Here is a 20,976-nt window from a genome sequence, read left to right as displayed (position 1 = left end):
TGCTGGTTTTGAAGCTGGAGTTACTGTTTGGAGGGAAGAGGCTAGAGGGTGCTCTTGCCCACTCTGTGCTGGCAGATGCAGGAATGGTGCCAGCTGGATAGGATGGAAAGAAAGCAGGAATCAGCTGCTGAGAATAGCCTCAGTATCCCTGCTGAGGTTTGTTCCCCAGCAGAGCTGACACTTTGCACTCCAGGGTGCAACTGGAGCCCTCAGAGCTGGGCACAGAATTGGGAATGGCTGAGCTGAGCAAAACCCAGGGCTGGGGCAGCATCACCCCTCTGCTCCCTGCAGTTCCCTGGTGGGGCTCTGGCTTTTCCCTCCTGGAGAAGGGCTTGGAGGTTCAAAGAGCTGGTGCTTCCAGTATGGGGAGTAACAGTTGTAGCTGCCAGTTCAGCTTCCAACCCTGCTTTCTCCCCCAGGCTAAGAGCACTTTCCTCTTCAGTCACTGCCCACGATTACCAAGTAGATGAGTCTTCAAGTGAGCCACAAAACTGGAGCTGTCACCACCTTCTCAGCTTTTCCAGCCTGGCAATGATGCTGAGCACTTGTTTATGTTCTGTTCTACACTGGGGCAAAACAACCCGAGTTCTTGCATGGTTTTTAAGACACCTTCAGCAGCTGCTTGGTCTTTCAGAAAATCAGCAGGACATAGAAACTGGCTCGATGGGTTGTTTTACTTGCCTTTGGTGCAGTGAGAGTTAAATTAGCTCAGAGAGGCCTGGGAAGATTTTCTGTAAAACATATAAACCCAGATGATGGTTTAACTATGTCATTGCCCTTCAACTACTTCTGCCAAGTCCTTTGGTCCTGCAAGTTTTCTCCACAGATGCCTAAAGTTTGCCAGGACTTTAACTGAAGTTAAAAGGAAAGTAAAAAACTTTAAAAATACAGTATATTAAGGATTGAATTAATTATAGTTCTTCCCAGTGCTGTGTGAGGATTTGGCAGGATTTCCTATAATAAAATTACAGACTAAGGAGGGATAGGACAGTAGATCTGTCCTGTCAGGAGGTGGAAAACCAGGAGAATCTGTCTCAACAGAAAGGAGCAGTTTGGGTTGTTCTCAGCATAGCTGGGAGCTCTGATCTGCCTTCATCTCTATGCTCCATCTTCCAATAATACATTTTCTCAGTGGCAAGGGTTTCGTTTTGGAAATCAGTCCTGTGTGGAATGCTAGTGGTTTATTTATAAAAACAGGTCTAGCACTTGCCAAGCTCAACAAACACTTGGTGGAGGAAAGAAGGATGCCAATGCAGGAGTGGCATGTGATCCTTAGAGAGCTGAAATGCCACTCCTATATAAAATAGTAGCTAAACATTTTCAGAGACAAATAGTTTCCATGCCGGGCCTCTGCAGCCAAACCCACCTCACCCTCAGAAGAAATGCAACTTTAAGTTGCTCAAATACCACAGTCCTAAAGAGAGATATGGGGGCAATGACTGAAGCCAATCTCTCAAGTCTCCAGGAGTTTGAGGCCAGGATCCAGCCAGTGCTGCTTTGCCTAATCTAGAACTGATAATTCCCATTTCCAGGGTAACAGAGCCCATGTGATGATGTCCCAGTAGATGATGTTGCTAATGCTGCTGTAGCAGTTGTTTGTAAAGCTGCTGTAATAAAACACAGCTGTCAGAATGCACTCAGAACTGCTTAAAACCCCTTTTCATACCAAGGTGATGATGTTTGCTGGATCTCAGGTGCCACCCTGATCCTAGAAAGACATGCATGTTTTTGGCTGTTAGCCAAGCAAATATCAGTGAGATTCAAACTGCTGCAGCAAATTGGTGTGTTCAGGGGAGGGCTCATCAGCTGGATGCAGCTTCTTGACCTCATGGACTTCCAGAAACTCCGCACACAAAAGGTAAAGCCAAGGGAAGTCTGTGCGGACTTTGCATTTTCTCTTTAACACCCTTGTGGTGAGTGTCTGTTCCTGGCTCTGTTTGAGACAGGATACTGAGCAAAACAGACTTTCTAACACATTTTAAGGACACAGGAAAGTCCTTTGACCTGTGAGAACTTAGTGTGTGTGAATGAAGTTCCCAGAAAACTGTCTGAGCAGAAAAGCTTCACTCTTGTGACAACCCAAGGAACGTTAAGCTGCTCATGCCTTGGTAAAGAATTTGACTCTTGCAAGCTGGAGTTGGGAGGGAAAGCTGTGACTGTGCCAGTCTGACCCAATCCAAAGTCTCAGCTCTGGCCACTTTCCAGCAGCAGGATGAGGATTTTGGGCATTGCCTGACAACAGCACCCACTGAGCCATCCTGCTGCTGTACAGCAGCAAACATCTGAAGAAGGGCTGTTCTCAAGAGGATGAAAGGGAAGAACTTGAACCCATTCTCACTGCAGAGCTTTGGAGGTTTTTGGTGGTAGGTTCTTGCATCACATCCATCTTGGGTAGGAACTGCAACAGAGGAGTAATGGGGTTGCTATTTGCTTATCAGTTCTGATAAACACTCGGAGCTGCTCTGAGACAGCTCACGTCACAAGAGCTGTTTCATAATGTTGGTTTATGAACTCTTGGATCTCACCTCAGACAGGGATCCACTGGTGCCTCAGCTCTTCTCTCTGCAGTGCTCAGCTGCTCTTTATGTGCCCCTATGGACAAACCAGCCTCCCCCATTCCAGACCCCACACCTGTGGTAGTGGCCTTTAGTTCTCTGTGATGTTTACAGGTCAATATGCAAATGGTATTAAATTAGGAACACTGGATCTCCGAGCTGGGAGGTGTCTTTAGGAAATTGAGCTCAGTGAGTGCACTGAGGTCTTTTGAGTTAAACTGAGAGGAGAAGGGATTTTCTCTAGAAACCCAAGAAATCAGGAGTGATTAGGCAACCAGAGCTTGTAGGAATCTATTTATCATGCTCTTTGTGAATATTTTACTACAAGATTTTGTTTGTTCTCCGCCACAGGCTTGACTTGTCAGGTTTCAGTTTTGGGGTAGAAGTTACAAGCACTGAAATTTTTTTTGCCCTATTTCTGATCTTTCACCTAACACTGAAAAATCTGGAAATCTGTCCACCTTTCCGTGAGATAATATTTCTGTTCCTGATACCACTCTGATTGCAGCAGCTGGATAAACATCTTTATACTCCCAGCCAAAAGCCTGCAGAGAACTATGATTTGGCATCCCCAAGGCTGGGCTGAATTCTTCTCCATCTGAATGCCAAAACCCCTGAGGACCGAGGCAGCAGCCCCGGGAAATGCCCGGTCGGAAAGCTGGCGGCTCCAGGGGCTGCAGGTGCCCTCCCAGACACTTCCCCACAATACAATGAGCAGAGGAGGGAGTTTCCTGCTCCTGCTGGAGCCCAGCCAGTCACTTTCTCATCATCCATATTCTTAAGTGGAAGAGCAGATGGATCAGTTGCTTCCTAGATACGACGCAAACACGGATGCGTTTGCAGACAGAGCTGCTCTTGTTTTGAAAGGAAGCATGAGGCTGACCTGTGTGAGGAGCAGCCGTCCCTTGGCTCTACCTCTGCCAGGGCTGAGTATTCCCCTCACACCATCCCTCAGGCTGTGCCAACTGCCCACTGTGCTCTTCAGCAGCTCCTCAGTCAGTTCTTGCTGGCCCAGCCCCAAAACTTTCATTTCTCCCATATTTATTATCTTATAGCTCAGTGACTTCCCTATTTTTCCATGTTATGTGTATCACTTTTTCTCTCCTTCAAATCCTGCTTCCCTTCCCTACATCTCTGTCCAGCTGTAAAGCAGTGTCACAGGCTCTCTGCAACTCTCTTCAAGCTGCACTCAACAGATGCTTCTGTAACTTCTGGTTTTGGCACGATTAAAAAGTGGAGGAAGGCGCCTGGGAGCTTTAAAATAGGTGTGGGGTTAAAGCTGGCATGAAAACAAAAGCAGACACAAGTCACATCCTATTTTTTCCCCTTGAACCAAAGTAGAATCAAAACATCCTATTGCTTTAGTCAAATTAAAACAAAATAGTCAAACAAAATACCGCTGTGAGTAAACAGAGCTGTTGACTTGTCACTGCAACCCTCGAGATCATCAGCTGTGTGTGAGCTGCAGGAGAGCTGTGACACTGGCAGGAGTGCACCAAACAGCCCTCCTTGCTCACTGACAAATACATCCCGTGCTTGGCAGGGAGATTTAAGCAGAAAGAGTGTAAACCACAACCCTGGGAGTGCAAATCACAATCCTGAGAGTGTAAATCACAACCCTGGGGGTGCAAACCACAACCCTGAGAGTGTAAATCACAGCCCTGAGAGTGTAAACCACAACCCTGAGAGTGTAAACCACAACCCTGGGAGTGTAAACCACAACCCTGAGAGTGTAAATCACAGCCCTGAGAGTGTAAACCACAACCCTGAGAGTGTAAACCACAACCCTGAGTGTGTGGTTATTACGAAAAGCTTGAGAGAGCACTGCTCTAATGTGTAGATTTTGCCAGACCCCCTGAAGAGGGGCTGCACTGCTGGCCCAGCCTTCTGTGTTGCAGAGCTCATGGCACAGAGACCCCCGGCCTCCAAACCCTGCATCCACGTGTGCTGGATGAACACAACTTTAGGAAAAGCTGGAATTGCTTTCTCCTCTTTTCACAGCTTCACACCGGGCAGCGCCACTGTCCCGCCTGGCCCAAGGAAAGACGCACCGGCAGCGGGATGCTCCCGGGGGCGGGGGCCAGGGCATGCCCGGGTCATTGCCCCGAGCAGGGACAGCCCCTCCGCTCGGTGCCGCTGCCGGAGCCCGGCCCTCGGCCGGGGCTGGGGCTGGGGCCGCCCCCGGGGCCGGGGCGGGGAGAGGCGGCTGGGGCGGCGGCGGGAGCGGAGCGGAGCGGCGGGAGCGGAGCCGGGATGGCCGGGACGCTGCGGGCCGCCCTGGCACTGGGGCTGCTGGCAGCTGCTCAGCCCGCACCGGCCACGGGACAGCGGCGGCAGGCAGAGGTAGGAGCGGCACCGGCACCGGCAGCGGCGGGGAGGGGCGGGAGCGTGTTCTGGGTGTGTGCGTGTCCCCGCTGAGTCCGTGCCATAGATGTGCCCCCGCTCTGGATGTGGCTGTCCCTGGGGTGCCCATGCCATAGGTGTGCCCATGTCCTGCCAGGTGTGCGCATATCCCTGTGTGCCCGTGCCATGGGTGTGTCTTTGCTCCGGTGTGCCCGTGTCCCTGGTGTGACTGTCCCTGGTGTGACTGTGTAACAGGTGTGTCCATGCCCCAGGTGTCACTGTGTCCCTGGTGTGCCCATATCCCTGTGTGCCCATGCCGTGGGTGTGTCTTTGCCCCAGGTGTGCCAGTCCCTGGTGTGCCCGTGTCCCTGCTGTGCCCATGCCATAGGTATGAATGTGTCCCCAGGTACATCCCCACCACAGGTGAGTGCCCACGAGCTCCTGACACCTGAGCCTCCACGTGTGTCCTGGGTACCCGCAGTGTGTGTGGCACAGGTGTGTGGCTGTGCCATAGGGTTGTGTTGGAATGCCAGGGTGTGTGGTCTCATGCACTTGTGTGGCAGAGAATCACAGACTGGTTTGGGTTAGAATGGACCTAAACTCATCCCATTTCACCCCCTGCTGTGGGCAGGGACACTTCCACTAGCCCAGGTTGCTCCAAGCCCTGTCCAACCTGGCCTGGAACACTTCCAGGGATGGGGCAGCCACAGCTGCTCTGGGCACCCTGTGCCAGGGCCTCTCCACCCTCACAGAGAAGAATTCCTTCCCAATATCTAATCTAAGTCTGCCCTACTTCAGCTTCAGCCATTCCTCTTTGTCCTATCTCTCCTTGCCCTTGTCCAAAGTCCCTCTCGAGCTCTCTTGGAGCCCCTTTAGGCACAGGATGGGGCTCTGTGTGTCCCTGGAGCCTTTTCTTGTCCAGGCTGGAACACTCCAGCTCTCTCAGGGTGTGTGCAGGTGTCTCACAGGTGATGTGCACCTGCAAACTCACCCTGCCACACAGCTCCAGCAACAGAACTCATGCACGAGGAAACCTTCCCATCACTCAGAGTATCAGGAGGGGACAAAAGCCAGTCCTTCCTCTGCCTGCCTCTCCCCAGGGCTGTCCCCATCACCTGTGTTTGGATTTCTTCTGTTTGTCCTGCTGTCATTGTCACCCTGTGCCACCGTCCATTCCTGTTTGTTTTGGGAGGACGAGGTATGAGATTTGGCCGGTGAACAAATTTTTTTCTTGTTTAGGCCTCAGTCCAGTGTACATTTGCACAAATGCTTAATTTTCAACCCCAGCCAGCAAGTCCTGGTGAATTAACTGGGATTTTGAAGACATGCTCTGAGAGGAAAAGGGCACAGAAATGCTCAGAGGCTTGTTTTCATGTGCATTGTTTTCTTCTGCTGGGAGATGCTGCTTCAGAGAGGTCATTAAGAGTTGTGCTTTTTCCACTGTGCACAAACCTCAGCCCAGCCCCTCATGCCACCTGGAGAAAATAAATCTGCAAAGATTTTCATGCTCAGAAAACCAATAATTTAAAATTCACTTTAAAAAGAAAGTAAACTGATTGAGAACAACTGGTTTAACAATCCAAACTTTCTACCTTTCAGCCTTTCTACCCCTCATTAGTGCCTTCTGAGTTCTTTTCCCTTGAAGCTTCAGAACAGATCCCAGAATTGTGGCAGATCCCTCGTGAGGAGGTGCTGGGCAAGTGACTTTTCCTGCCTCAGTTTCCCCAAGGGGCTGTGCTGTGCTGGCCAGAGACTTTGGGACAGCACACACAATGGAAATGCAAAGACTGGGGTGTGGAACTAGCCTAAATAAACTGGGCAGTTAATTTTCTTTTAGGAGGAAGCTGAAATTCTCACATAACATCAAATAGTTCTTGTGACTTGTGGCTTTCAGAGCACTTCCAGGCTTTGGTTCTAAAGCTTTTTTTAAAATTCATTTTAAAAAGCCACAGTTAACAACAATAGGTTGTGTAAACTTTGAGGCATAAGGCTGTGAAAGTTGTGTGCTTTTCCTGGCTGGTGCCCATGTTTTCACTGCATCCATATCAATTGCAGTTTAAAAATACACATTAAAAAAAAAAAAAAAAGGAAAATTAGAAAATTTAATTTGAAACATTTGTATGTGAAATCATCTTATCATCTACAGCTAGGAGAGGGCCCAAATGTAAAGAGCACATTGTTTGGCAGGGCTGGTGTCTGGCTGAGCTGTGCTCAGACAGCAGCTGGGGGGGTGGCAATGCCCGAGATTCCCTGATCCCTGGGGAATTGTGTAAAATACACAGAGCATGTGAGATCTCAGCCCGTGGTGGGAGTGAGGAGCACTATGAGGTGCTGGTGGAGCCAAGGACAAAGGACAATGAAGTTCCTGCAGAGATTTGTGTGAGAAGCTCCAGGTCTGTTTTGGTGGAAATAAAAACTGGGGAGAAATTTGAGAAAAACAGGGAACAGGAATAGAGAACTGGACTAATGGACTGAATAATTATAATTTTGGATTTTTTTTTCCATTTTTTCCCCCTGTCCTGCCTTTCTTCCCATCTTGCAGCATCTGGTACACACGGACTTCTCCCCTTTATCAAACCAAAGTCTCACATTTCGGGCTCTGGGCCGTGTTTGTGCTGGGAAATGCTCCAGTGTCCGGCTGAGCTGCTTTAGGGAGCGAGTTGGGATGCAGGATGCTGAGCACAGCTGGATGGAGGGAGGGTCCCGGGTACCACGCAGACACGGTGGGGCTCGGACGCCAGAGCATCCCACGTTTTCCTTCTGAAATAAAGAGGAAAAATCCTCCTTCCTGTAAAAAATCCCCTCTGTTCAGCCTCAGCACGGCGATGGAAGGAGAGGTGGAGAGGAGGAGGAATTTCCTCTTCGAGGCATCCCTGGGCTCTGCAGCACCCATGGGACTGCGGATGTGGCCCGGCAATCCCCCGGTGTGATTTACACCCCGTGAGTCACCGCAGCACGAACAGCCCGGCTTTCTTCCTGCTTCTCCCCCAAAACAATCCCCACTTGTTAGGGCAAATATCGCCCGCCGGGCAAGGAGCCGCGGCCCCGGCAGCGGGGCCGGCGCCTTCCCCCGGCTCCCACCCCGGTGGAGGGCACGACTCGTTTCCTTTCTCTCCCCAGACACGAAAACACAACCAGGCTGCGTGACCGAACTGGTTTGTCAGCCGCTCTGGTATTCGCAGGGGAAGGTTTGGCCAAGCCCGGTGTTTTTCCCTGTTTTCCTCAAGTGTTTTTGTCGCGTTCAGGAGTTTTGGTGCTGCGGGTGGTGTGGGGTGCTGGGGGTGCCAGGGCAGAGCTGCCAGCTGCTTCCCAATGAGTTATCATAGAATCATGGATTGGTTTGGGAGGGACCTTAAAGCTCATCTCATTCCACCCCCTGCCATGAGCAGGGACACTTCCACTAGACCCAGCCACATCCAAAGGGTTAGTGAAACCAGGAGGGGGTTTAGCTAGACCTGGCTTACTGCTTCTCAGCTTTAGAAGATCGAGTGTGAAAATAAAAGGAGTTTAGAAGACCCCAACTCTGCATCCTTAGTGGTAAGTGGGTTATTTGCTGTTAAAGTAGATTTTTAGGGGTGGTAGGCGGGACAGGAGATTCCTTCAGGCCCGGGTTAGGAACAGGGGAACATCCGAGCAGGCAGACGGGCTGGGGGCTGTAACCACGCTCCTTCACCAGGACAGAAAATCAGCTGAGATTTCGCTGCCTTTTCAGCGGGAGGACAGCCAGGCTCTGTGCTCGCTAATGCCCCTTCTCGTGTGTCTATAGATATAATATTTATGGAGATACTTACACACACACTTAAACAAAAGCGGCGCGGGGATTCTGCCTGAGGCTTTGCAGGGATGAGCAGAAGCGAATGAGCATTTTTAATTGATGTGACATCTTCTGGAGGCAGCTCGCAGGCAGCAGGGGCCCGATGGACAGGAGGAGCCGCTGCTCCTTCTGTGACCACCCCAAAACACGCCCCAGGCTCTCCTAGTGTGTGTGCTGGAGGAAACTGAGGATGAAAAGCAGGAGCCACTGTGCCCATTTTGGTGGCGAGATGATGTGGGATGAGCCTGGGGATGCTGGAACCAGGGTTTAGAATCCACCTGGGCTGTCTCATGATTTAAAACAAAAGGTGCAGCTTGTGGTGGCATCCTGTAATCATGACACAAAACCCTTCGGCAGGGTGGGATCTCTTCCCTGCGCTGCGGGGGATGGAGGAGACAGAGGGGATTTGTCCCCGGCAGAGCAGAGGGACCAGGGTCAGCAGGAGCTCAGTGTGAGGCTTCTCCGGTACTTGGCTGGTGGAAAGGAGCCAGAACCGGCGTGTCTGGAGGGGAGGGCAGGCAGGAGCCGAGCCTGCTGTCTCGGCACTCTCGTTATCCCCGTTTCCAGGCAGGGAGGACTAATTGTATTTGCTGCTGGCTGTCTTCCACATTGTGGATGCTTGTGGTCGAGGCCAAGGTGTTTCCTTGGCTTTAGCCAAGGCAGAGATGATTTCCAGGGTTGCAACAGGCTCCATCCCCATCAGAGCCCTGGGATGGGAAGGGCCCCTCTGTCTGCCCCAGACTCCTCCCGCTGTCCCTGCTGCAGCCCCGGAGGATTCTCTGCCCCAGCACTGGCTCCCAGGCAGCCCAGGCAGATCCGTCCTCCTCTCCCTCCCTCACGCACAGAGGGAGCTGGGCATATTTCATATTAATGTTTCTCTTCGTTTCCTGCTGTTTTTCTTTTCCCATTGTATGGAAAAGAGCATTTCCCCATCTGGGGCAGGAGGGAGGGGGCTTTCCCAGCACGGCCAGTCTTTACATTGCAGCCTCTGGAGAGATTTAATGGGCTGGTGCCAGATTCCAGCCAGCCCTGCCAGAGCCTGGGGGGTTGTGCAGTGCTGGGGGAGCCTTGAGCACTGGTTTGGGCACGGGACACCGTGGCATGGGGCTCTTGGGTTCCCCTGGACCCCAAAAACTCCTTGGATTTGTATGCTCTGTGCTTGGATAAATACCTGATGGAGTGGGGAATCAGCACATCCCTCTCCTGTGCTTCCAGGACCATCCTCACCTTTAGCTGACAGTAGATATGTCTAGAAAACATAATAAAATTTCTCCTGATAGTTTTGCAGTTGGAGAGTTGGTACCTGTGTGTGAGAGCCTCAATGTGGCACAGGCCAGAAACCACAGAGAAAATGCAGCTTTGCTTGGACTTGCAAAGCTCAAGGAGCTCTGGGCAGGAATGATAAAGCCAGTGGCCTCTGTGCCTTCTGGTGCTGCTCAAGAGCAGCTGCTGGGACAGGGGTTGCTTTTTTCACTGTGCACCTGACATGTCCAGATGGGGTTTCAAGCCTTCATGAGATCATGGTGAGGAAAAACCATTTTCACGCTTTAAGGATGGGATTGTGTTGAGTTACAGGCAAGGAAAGAGCTTCAGGTTGTGCTGAGTGAATGCAAAATTGTGTTAGGGAAGGTTCAGACCATGATGTGAGAGCCAGGACTTTCCATCTGAGTGTTCTCAGCTCACATTTATCTGCAGTGATGTCACCACTGGGATCTTCACCCTGCACCCTTATATGTAACTGGTGATTTTGTGCTTCTGGAGGAGAACTTTATAAAAATACAAGCACAGAAAAAAAGGCCAGATTCCTTCTCCTCTCCAGATACCCTCAGAGGGCTCCAAGCCACCCCATCCCCAGGATGCTCTTCCATCCCCACATCCTCCATCCCTGCATGCTCATCCCGAGCTGCTGCTGGATTTTGCCTCCTGGTACCCCTGTAAATGTGGGGTTATCTCGGTGTGGCTGGGCAATGGCAAATCCAGGTTGGATAGTCCATACTGGGCAGAACTGTTGTGGCTTCTCCTGACAAACAAGCCAGTGCTCTCCCTGCTCTGTGGCACTTGTCTGATTTATCCTGTCTCACTGGACCAGTGTGAGGTGTCAGGGTGGCTCTGGCCATGCTCAGGCTCTTGCTGCTGCAGCCTGGTGCTGCTGGGATGAGGTGCTGGTGCCTCCAGCTGAGACAGGAGGCTTTGGTGGGAAAAACAGCCAAATTCTTTGTGTGGGGCTGAGCGAAGACCGTGTCCAGGCAGGAATCTGTGCAGGTCCTCTGCCGGAGGGGGATGCTCCAGGTAGAAGGGGAGTAAAGGAGGAGATGAAACTGGAGGAGATGAGGTCGGCAGAGCACACCTGGATGTGCCTGCCCTGCCCACGCGGGGGTGACGTGTTTGGGGATGACGTGAAGATGACTGTGCACGGCAAGCAGAAGGTTTGGGCAGGAGGAGGAGAGGGAGAGGCCCTGGCACAGCTCGGGAGTGCCACATCCACAGACCATTCCTGCTCCTGCCGGGTGACAGGGCCCAGGAAGCGCTGCTGCCTCCTCTGCAGGGACATGAAGGAGAACTGGGTCACCCACAGTCAGGAGCAGCACTGAGAGGAGGTCAACACTCCAAACGCCTCCTTTTCCCGGCCCTGGGATGAGCCAGGAGGGAAACAGCTTTAAAAACACTCGTTTTCCCAGAGGGCACCAGCCGTGCTATCTGGGTCAGCCCGCGGCACTCCCGGTGCTCAGCACAGCTCTCCTTTGGGATGCGGGGAAAGGAAGCCGCCACTTTCACTTTTTATTCTGATTATTATTCATTGCTGTAACTGCAGCTCTGCTGCACTAACAGGATGCTGGGCAGCTTGTTTGTCTCCTGCAGACATCCCTGGCGGCGGGGCAGGCGGGCGTGGAGCATTCCTGTGACCCCAGCTATTAACTCCTCCAAAAGCTGGGCAGCAGCCTGAGCCGTTTATTTTCTTTAACATACAATTTAAGTGCTGGAGCAAGTTCAGAGAGGCGATCTCCGTCCGTGTCAACGGCCGATAAGAAGAAGAATGGTTTGGCAAAGCGAATTGAGCCCGGAGCCTCCCCACTTTGCATCAGCACATCCTGCGTGGGAATGGGGGGAGGCTGAGCCTGACCCCATCTCACCCCGCCCTACCCATGGCCGCAGCACTTCGGCCTTTGTTGGAATCACTGCGTTGAGCCGGGGCGATTAGAGCTGTGGGTTTGGTCGCCTCTGGCTGCGGATGACATGGCAGCAGAGGTTTTTCCAGCTCTCTCTTTTCCTCCTACGCCTCCATCGCGTCGTGGCCAAAAACCCCAAGAGCCATCCAAAATGATGGGGAGGAGACACACAGGAACCTGCACGGGCGCAGGAGGTGCGGCTGCTGGAGGTGCAGAGCTCTCAGGGGCAAAACGAGTGGGCATTTTGGGTTTGCAGAGCTGTTTGCCACCTCATCTCCTTTCCTCCCGCTTCCCAAGCCAGCACGTGCTCTGAGCTGCACATTTCCCATTTTTTTTTCTTGCAGCTCTTCCTGGAGAAATACGGCTACTTCAGCGAGCCGGGGGCCGGCACACACAGCCCCGCCGAGTTCAGCGAGGCGCTGAGGTAGGAGCCTTTTATTGTACGCTGCAGTCAGAGCTGCAGGGATGCTGCCAGCACTCCGAGGGGCTTTTTTTGCAACCAGAGGAGTCTTCTTGCAGCTGGAAGCCCTCTGTCTCACGGTCTGATGCTAAAGCACAGCCAGTCCTTTTTGGAAAGGCGGGTCCGTGCCCGGCTCCCGCAGCTGGGTGCCGGCTGCTGGCACCCGGCTCTCGCTGCTTTATTTGCCTTTTATGGCCCGGTGCTCGCCTCGCAATAAAATCTGCGGGGAGGCCGAGCTTGGGGACGGCTGGGAGATGTCAGGGGGGCGATCTGCCAGCTCCTGCCTGGACTTCTCCTAAGGACATCACCTCGGCTCTGGGAGCATCCCGGGCCTGACCTTGCACAAAGCCAAATGCAAAGTTAAACGCGAAGTCAAATAACCGGAGTTGAAAACTGGAAAATGCATTTTTAGGCTCACCTATTTGCTTTTGCCCTGCTAGGAGGTGACTTACAGATCAGCTGTGGTTGCAGAGCCAAATCCTTGTTTTGCCAACGGGATGAAGTTCTGATGCTGGGGTCTGAAGCTTGTGGGGTGAAAATCCTGGCTCAGACATAACCAAACCCCCCCTCGGGGGTTCTGGGTGCTGATATCTCCCTTCCTTTCGCAGGGATTTCCAGCGGGTGACCCACCTGCCCCTCAGCGGGGTGCTGGATGCCCGCACCCTCCATCAGATGGCTCTGCCGAGGTGTGGCACCGAGGACGGGGACAGCCGGGCATCCCCCGGCCGGCGCCGCCGGCGCACGGCACAGCACGGTGAGAGCACCGGCACCGGGGCTCCCGGTGGGGTTTGGGTCTGGGGTGCTCGGCTTTCCCGTCCTGGACTCGTGGGGAAGCTGCTGTGGGTGGGAGGTGCAGCCCCACTGGCACAGCATCCAGCCCCGGACACACTTGGAGGTTATTTTTAAAGCTCTTTATTTTCAGTTGGTCTCTGTGGCTTGATGTCAGCAGTGATCAGAGATGTGACTCCCACTCGTGGGGGAATTTGGCTCTGGGGGTTGATTTTGCTCCTGCTGTGGGAGGCAGGACATGTCCCAGAGGGCACTCAGGTCACCATGGCCCCACACTCAGCTGTACTGGCATGACTTGGAGGGCAGGGACTGGCATGAGGTGAAATTATCTCCAGGTTTTGCTGACCTTTGGGACTTCTAATGCATATTAGGGACGCAGCAGTAACCAAAAACCTGCCAACACTTGGCTGCCTGACCCAAGAGTCTTTTCACCCATGTTAAGGGGTTTAATTCTGCTCCAAGCATCTTTCTGTTCTCCTGTGTGTCCAGGACTGGGCCTCTTGTCCCTTGGGAGCTCTCTTTGGGCTTGCAGATGAGTAACTGGATTCCTAGAGAGCAAGATTCCGGGGCCAGCTGTGCTTAGGACATGGGAAAAAGGAAGGGGAGATTAAGAACAGGCTCTGTGCCGTGTCAGGCTGGCTGTGCATCTGTCAGGGCTGGCAATGGACAGCCCCAGGAGAGCTCTGTCATCCTCCTCCAGCCTCTGGATTTCCTTCCAGAGCCCCAACATGCAGCATGTTCCTTGCAGGAGCCATCCTGTGCCCAGGACATGTGGGCAGAGCAGGAAGGACACAGAGCAGGAGATGGGCAAGCAGAAGCAGCCAGTGCCCTGTGGCTCATGGGGCTCCTTTTTGGGGATCACTTGTGTAGGTGGGTGGCAAGAGATGCCCAATGGCTCAAGGAAAGGGCAGAAAAGGGCTCAGTGTGGCACTGGTCATTGCTCTGGGGATCTGATGCCACAGGCAGCAGGGATAGGAGCAACACCACATCAGTAGCCAAGGGCTGGATGGGGACAGGGGGTGCCTGGTGGCACCAGCCAGGAAGGCTGGAGGCTTTGTGCTGTTTATCCTGCTTGGAGCAGGAAAACCTGGCAGCTGAGCCAGCAAAGTGCTTTGTTATCCACCCTTCTCCCAGCGGGATCTTCCCTGGGCAGCCTCTGTGTCCCTCATCCTGCTGGCTTGGGGCACACTCAGAGCCCAGCACGGGGGCTCCTCTTCCCGAGAGCCAGACTTGCCAACCCAGCCTTGCCCATCCTCTGGTGGCAGATGCTCTGCTCCTGTGGAGGGAAGGATGGGATGCCAGGCTTTGTTTTAGGGCTGCAGCCATCCAGGCAGCCTTCAGCTTTTGCTGTGCAGAGTAGGAGCTCATCTGTGTCCCTTAGGAGCTGGATGCCATCATTGCACTGACAAACAGTGGGAACTCATTCTGTCGCCAGGAGTGTGACCAGTTAGCCCAGAGTGTCCCCAGCCACGGGCTACTCAGAAATGGGGGAGAAGGAGGCAGAGCAGGGGTGGGATGTCAGGCGGGTTTGCTGGGAGGCTCAGCTCAGAGCCAGGGCAGTGAGCCCCAGCGTGCTGCCAGCCCTGTTCCCCCTGTTTTCCTGCACATCTGGAGCAGAGGCAGATGCTGGAGGTCTTTTCACCACTCCCACGCCTCAGCACCGGCTCTGGCACCCACATCCCCCTAGGGCCCCACGGCTTTTTTCCTGCTCCCAGATGCCTCCAGATAAATGTAATCCTAAGGCTCTGGGGTCCCACAGATGCTGAGGGGTGCTGGAGGAGGAGGAGGAGTAACAGGGTGCTGTGATGCTGCTCAGTGACTCTGAACTCTCATCTTTGCCTTCCTGTGTGGTAGGGGAGCTGGGGAGCTTAGGGGGAGTCACAAGGCTTGTCCCCTTCACCCTTGTCCCCATCTGTCCTGGTGGTATCAGGGCTCTGTCTCTCCTGAAAGCTTTTAAGGAAGCCTTGGGCACTCAGCTGTGCCCCCAAGGTGCTGCTGAGAGCCCTTCCCACTCTTTTGCCTTTGTCCCACCTTTTCAGAGGTGGATTGGATTCCTCTCCCTGAAATCCAGCCCTTGGACTGCATCTCCTGGACTCGGAGCTGGTTTCAGGTAGCAGACCTCCTAGCAGGGACCCATGCTGGATTTGGCTCTGGAGAGGATGATGAGCCAAAGGCCGAGCTCAAACTTGGTGCCACATCTTCTCCTCTCCTCAGAGAGGTTTCAGGGTTTGGTTGCAACTCCAGCCTTGGGTGGGAAGAAGGATTCAGAAGGATTTCATCACGGTGTTGCACCTGCCTCAACTTCCATCTTTGTCTTGGGAAAAACCACGACATTTCCATGAAGTTTTCCTCCAGCCAGGCAGCCCCTGGGTGGCAGGACGAGCCCAGGTGGCCGTTGCTGAGCTCGTCCCGTTGCAGGTGGGCGCTGGTCCAAGCGGCACCTGACGTACCGGGTGGTGAACTGGCCGTCCTACCTGCCCCAGCACGAGGTGCGCCTGGCCGTCAGAGCCGCCTTCGAGCTCTGGAGCAACGTGTCCTCCCTGCTCTTCTGGGAGGCACAGGACGGCCCTGCTGACATCCGCCTCACCTTCTTCCACGGGGACCACAACGATGGACTCAACAACGCCTTCGATGGGCCAGGTGCTGGTCGCTTCCCCCTTGTAAGCTTCTCTTTTACAACGTGGGCTCTTCCCTGGCAGGGAGGAGGGCTGGGCTTGTGACGGGCTGGGGGGTGGTGGAGGCTCTGCACTCTCTCTAGCCCAGTTTGCACCGGTTTGCTCTCTGATTTGGGATCCCCTCTCCCAGCTCTGCAGCTGAGGTCTGCCAGCAAGGCAGCTGAGATGTTCCTTATAGTCCCTCAAGGAGCCCTCCCCATTTGACAACACCCTCCAAACACGGGCTCCTCCGAAAAGACCTAAAACTGGCGCACATTTAGGCAAACCAGAGCTGCATGTGCCCACTGCTCCGTGGTCCCTGATGGCTCTTGTGTCCCCAGGAGGTGCCCTGGCTCACGCCTTCTTCCCCCGGCGAGGAGAAGCCCACTTTGACAGCGCCGAGCGCTGGTCCCTGCACAGCGGCAAAGGGCGAAACCTCTTCATCGTGGTGGCCCACGAGGTCGGGCACACGCTGGGGCTGCAGCACTCGCCCGTCAAGAGCGCCCTGATGTCCCCTTACTACAAGAAGCTCAGCAAGGATTTTGTCCTCAGCTGGGATGACATCTTGGCTGTCCAGAACTTGTACGGTGAGCCTGGCTTCCCTGAGCATCCCTCGGTTCCTCCAGGGTTGTTCTCTGAGATGGAAAGCGAGCAGTAGGCATGGGAGCAGGTCTCCAAAGGGCACAGGACTACAGCCACGTGGGCCTCATCCTTGTGTGTGGCTGGGGAGGAAAAAGCAGGAGAGGTGGGACAGGTACCAGGGCTCCAGGGCAGGGAAGGTTGGATTTGCTGCCCACTTGTCTGCTGGTGCATGTTTATTGGGGTACCAAGGGATTTTTGCCACCATCATATAGAGTGGGATAGAAATTAGACAGTGGGACAAGGAGTCTTTGGAGTCTTGGGAGTCTCAGCCCTGTGCTCTGGGAAAAGTTGTTTCTCTGCCCTTTCTCCGGACTCATCACCCCTTGTTCCATCCCAGGAAAGCCCTCCAAGGGCTCGGCCATCCAGCTCCCAGGAAAGGTCTTCACTCACTTCCAGGACTGGAACATGGACATTTATGGCAGGGACCGACAGAGGAGCCTCAGCACCTACTACTGCCACTCCTTCTTCGATGCCATAACCGCGGGTGGGTGCTGGCCAGTGTGACCCTCTCCCAGAACGTGCACCCCTACCCCTTGTCCCAGTGCTGCTGCAGCTCCCAGGGTGGGAAAGGTGGGTTTGACTGGTCCACAGCTCCTGGCACTGGTGGCATCACTGATGCACAGTGATGCACCTTGAGGGCACAGCAATGTGTCAGGAGCAGGGAAAACATCCTAAAACTTGGGCCATGGCAAGAATTAATGACTGCAGGAGCTCAGCTGTGCAAGATAAGCCTCGAAGTGTGGTCAGCATTTATCCTCTCATGGCTGGAGGGGAGGCAATGAGTTATGGAAGCTGAGGGGATGGCTGGAAAGGCAGGAGGAGGCATCCAGACCCTGAGGGTCCTCAAAGCCTGCATGGGGAGGAGAGAGGAGCTGGGCAGCAGTGGGGGGTGGTTCAGTAAAATTTCTTACCTGGGGCACCCTCCCTCTGCCTCACAGATGGGGATCACAACCTCTACATCTTCAAGGGCAGCCACTACTGGGTGGTGTCAGCCAGTGGCAATGCCAGTGACCCACAGCCACTGCAGCCACGCTGGCCCGGCCTCCCTGCCAGCATCGACGCCTGTGCCTGGTCCCAGCTGAGTGGAAAATTCTACTTCTTCAAAGGTGGGTGAGGGGGCAGGGGGCTCCCCTCGGGGCTGCCACTGCTCCTGCCTGTGCTGTGGTTGGAGCCACACAACTCCTGTTTGTGTCCCCTCCCACTGGTCCCCTCCCAGTGCAGAGCTGGGCCATTGTCCTGGGTGTGCAAAACCCTGTGCTCGATGCCCTGTGATGGATGGATGCCCTGGCAGCCACATCACCTCCTCGTGCCTCAGTTTCCCCATCAGGAGAGCAGCACTCACTGGGGTGTCTAAGCAAATCCAGGTGCAGTGGCTGGTCTTGGGGAGAAAATGCTCCCCAAAACACGAGGTGCAGAGGAGTGCGTGGGGGTTTCATGGTGCACATGGACCCCTGTGTTGTGCCTGGAGGCTGAGCTGCCCTGGGAGCTGAGATATCATCCATAAACTACCCTGGGAGCTGGGATATCGTCCATGAACTGCCCCAGGGGCTAGGATACCATCCATGAACTGCCCAGAGAGCTGGGATAAACTGCCCAAAGAGCTGGGACACCATCCATGAACTGCCCAAAGAGATGGGATACCATCCATAAACTGCCCAAAGAGATGGGATACCATCCATAAACTGCCCGGCAGCCAGATGAGGAGAGGAAGGTCAAACCAGGCAGTCTGGCTGCCAGGGTCAGCCCCAGCTTTTAATGGAAAGCAGTCACTGGTTGCTCAGAAAAGGGGCTTTGTGCTGCAGCTGGGTGAGAGCCAAAGCCCCTCTGCCTCCCCAGCCCTCGCCGCTCCCTCCATCCTCCCCAGGGCTGCGTCAGGCTGTGCCGTGTGAGCAGAAAGGGGCTTTTGTCTGCCCTGTTGTGGGGACAGGGTGCTCTGGGGACAGCCAAGCCACCGGTCCCCGTTGCAATTCCTGCTGCAGCGCTGGCTTGGGTGTCCCAGTCTCGGTTGGGTCCGTTTCTGTCTGTCCCATTCGCTGTGCAGGATCAGGGGGTGGTTTGCCAGGAGCAGCATGATGGTGGCCCTGCTCTGTCCCTGGTGGTCCCTTTCCATGCCTTCAGGCCCCTGAGCAGCCGTGCCTCAGTTTTCCCCCAGCCTGGTCCACAAGCAGTGGTTCTGGTTGGGTCACCTGTGGGATGGATGTCACTGAGTCCCACGGCCGGGTCTGCCCACATCTCCTGGAGCTCGTCCTGCCACAGACCCCACTGGGCTGTGCTCTAACCCCTCCCTGTCCCCCCAGGTGGCCGCTGCTGGCGCTACACAGGCTCCGAGTTGGAGGCAGGATTTCCCCAAAAATGCAGCGCCCTGGGGCTCCCTCGGCACCCGGACACGGCGCTTTATTTCCAGCAGCTCCGGCGGCTCGTCCTCTTCAAAGGCCCCAAGTACTTCGTGCTGGGCGAGGAGCCGCTGGGCGTGGAGCCCTACTACCCTCGGAGCCTGCGGGACTGGGCAGGGCTGCCCCCGGGCACGGCCGGGGCTCTCACCCACCGCGACCGCTCCGTCTACTTCTTTCGGGATGAGCACTACTGGAAATTCGACCAGGATAAGCTGAAAGTGGTGGCCACCGGCAAATGGGCCACGCAGCTCGCCTGGATGGGCTGCTGGGATGCCAACAGTGAGCAGGTTCTTTTCTGATGGGGTGAAACGGGGCTCTGGACCTCAGCTCGCTCTGCGCTGCCTGGATCCCGCTTTGTGTGACTCTGTGCTCCTGTCTGAGGATGGTCAGGCAGGGGCTGGCTGGAGCTGTGGGATGGTGGAGCAGTGACCCAGCAAAACTCGGATGCAGCTGGGACAGGTGTGCCACAGCCAAGTGGCCTGGAGGCTTTGGGACACAGTATTTTTTTAAAAGACCACCAAAAAAACGAACAAAAAAAGTATGAACCATGGAGACTGCAAACACACCCATTTCTGTTAATTTTCAAGATATTGTTACACATGTTTTTCAAAACAGTACTGGGGTTTGGTGATACTTTTTGATATTTTTGCTAATACTTGTTGATATCTGTCATTTTCCCTCCATCAGGAGGAGAAGTGTCTCCCTGCTGCTGGCTTTGCAGTTTGGATGTTTTTAAAAAACAGACTCAGAACGTTTCCTGCTTAAAACTACAAGAAAAAAGACATTTGGACAAACATTTGGGTCCATGTGGAGCTTTGCCCCTGCTGTTTGTTCAGACCCCAGGGTATGGAGGGCTGGGGATGCTTTGCTGGCTGTGCCCACATCCCAGTGCTCTGCTGAGGCACCAGCTGGGATTTTGGGGCTGAAATCAGAGGGGTTTGGTGTAGAGGTGGAGGGAGAGGGGAGGCTCAGCTGAGCTGCTGGCCGTGTCCCTGTGCTGCTCACAGCCAGCAGGAGCACTGACTTTCAGATGGGTTTGGGGTGCCTGGCTGGGTTTTCCAGTGTCTAACAAGGGTTGTGCTCACCTGGCAGCCCTCACTGTGTGCAAAGTGCTCTGCTGTCTCTGCAAGGGACGGGATCAGAGAGTTTCTGAGTCCCTGGGCCCCACCTGGATGAACAGGAGGGACAAATAACTGGGGGAGGAGGGGAAGAGGAGAGGGTGAGCAGGACAGAGGGACATGTCTGTGCATGCGGGCCCACAGGGACAGTGTGGCTGCATATTCCTCATTCCTTTCCCAAGGCAGACTCCCCACCTGGAAACGCTCCTGGACACGGTCACCAGTTCAGTCTGCAAAGGGCCATCGTGCCCCAGGGCTGGGGATGGAGCTCAGCTTCCCAGGGCTGCAGTTCTGAGGCATTGGTGCTGAGCAAGACAGGCCTCAGCTTTATCAAATGATCTATTTAAACCATTTACCCAGAGGTTCTCCCAGGACTCAGACCCCAGCCCTGCTTTGTCCTGCTGTGCCATGTCAGGGTGCTGTGCTGGGGTGCCAGCTCCTGATGCCAGCAGCTTCAAGGATTCCTCTTTTACTCATCTTTCCCCTTTCTAGAACTTCCCTGCAGAGCAGGGTGCCAGGGCTGGTACATCCTGAGGGCTTTTGGTGCTGCCAGGTGCCAGCTGAGCTGGGTTTGGCAGGATGGGGAGCCAGCACTCTTCCCATTCCCCACAACACTTGTGAGTGAGCCCTTCATGAGCAGACACAGACACGGGGTCTTCATCTGCCTGAAACCTCAGGGGACTTTCCATGTTGCCAAAGAAACGGCCCTGCAGCATTTTCATTGGAATTGAATGATAATGAGGTGACGTTTCCTGCAGGGAGTCCCAAGGGCTTGGAGACCTGACAGCAAATAAAACCAACCTCTGGATATGTGGCCCTGGGATTTGTGCTTGTTTTCATGTCACACTTTGGGTTTGGGGTTTTTTTTAAGTCAAATCTCCAGTTTCCTGACAGGGTTGTGTTTAAGATGCCTGTGGGTGTTTGGGTTTGGAGTAGGGATGGCTGAATTTGGCCTCAGCTTTCATGCTCACAGGATCAAAGAGGGGAGATGGATCCCACTGAAAACTCGATGGTGATGAAAACATGAAAATTTTCTTTCCT

The 20,976-nt window shown here is 54.2% G+C and overlaps 1 protein-coding gene across 1 annotated transcript; it reads left to right on the top strand.

Annotated features, from left to right (window-relative positions):
• The first annotated feature begins 4,808 nt into the window (after window positions 1-4,808).
• On the top strand, window positions 4,809-20,745 carry MMP28 (matrix metallopeptidase 28). The gene is made up of 10 exons (XM_088177239.1): window positions 4,809-4,898; window positions 5,238-5,321; window positions 10,836-11,138; window positions 12,053-12,303; window positions 12,948-13,093; window positions 15,547-15,768; window positions 16,124-16,369; window positions 16,762-16,908; window positions 17,363-17,530; window positions 18,722-20,745. The coding sequence occupies exons 1-10, from the start codon at window positions 4,809-4,811 to the stop codon at window positions 19,114-19,116; spliced, it is 2,052 nt and encodes a 683-aa protein (XP_088033365.1). The 3' UTR covers window positions 19,117-20,745.
• Window positions 20,746-20,976: the final 231 nt, after the last annotated feature.

The sequence above is a fragment of the Sturnus vulgaris genome, chromosome 21, assembly GCF_052056855.1.
Source record: "Sturnus vulgaris isolate bStuVul1 chromosome 21, bStuVul1.hap1, whole genome shotgun sequence".
Taxonomy (NCBI): Eukaryota; Metazoa; Chordata; class Aves; order Passeriformes; family Sturnidae; genus Sturnus; species Sturnus vulgaris.
This window is presented reverse-complemented; position numbering and strand designations above follow the sequence as displayed.

Bases quoted from the DNA above. Each gene is read 5' to 3' on its own strand.
- MMP28 (XM_088177239.1), top strand. From the start codon at position 4,809: ATGGCCGGGACGCTGCGGGCCGCCCTGGCACTGGGGCTGCTGGCAGCT. The intron at 16,909-17,362 runs GTGGGTGCTGGC...TCTGCCTCACAG, and splicing joins CTTCGATGCCATAACCGCGG to ATGGGGATCACAACCTCTAC. The intron at 17,531-18,721 runs GTGGGTGAGGGG...CTGTCCCCCCAG, and splicing joins AAAATTCTACTTCTTCAAAG to GTGGCCGCTGCTGGCGCTAC.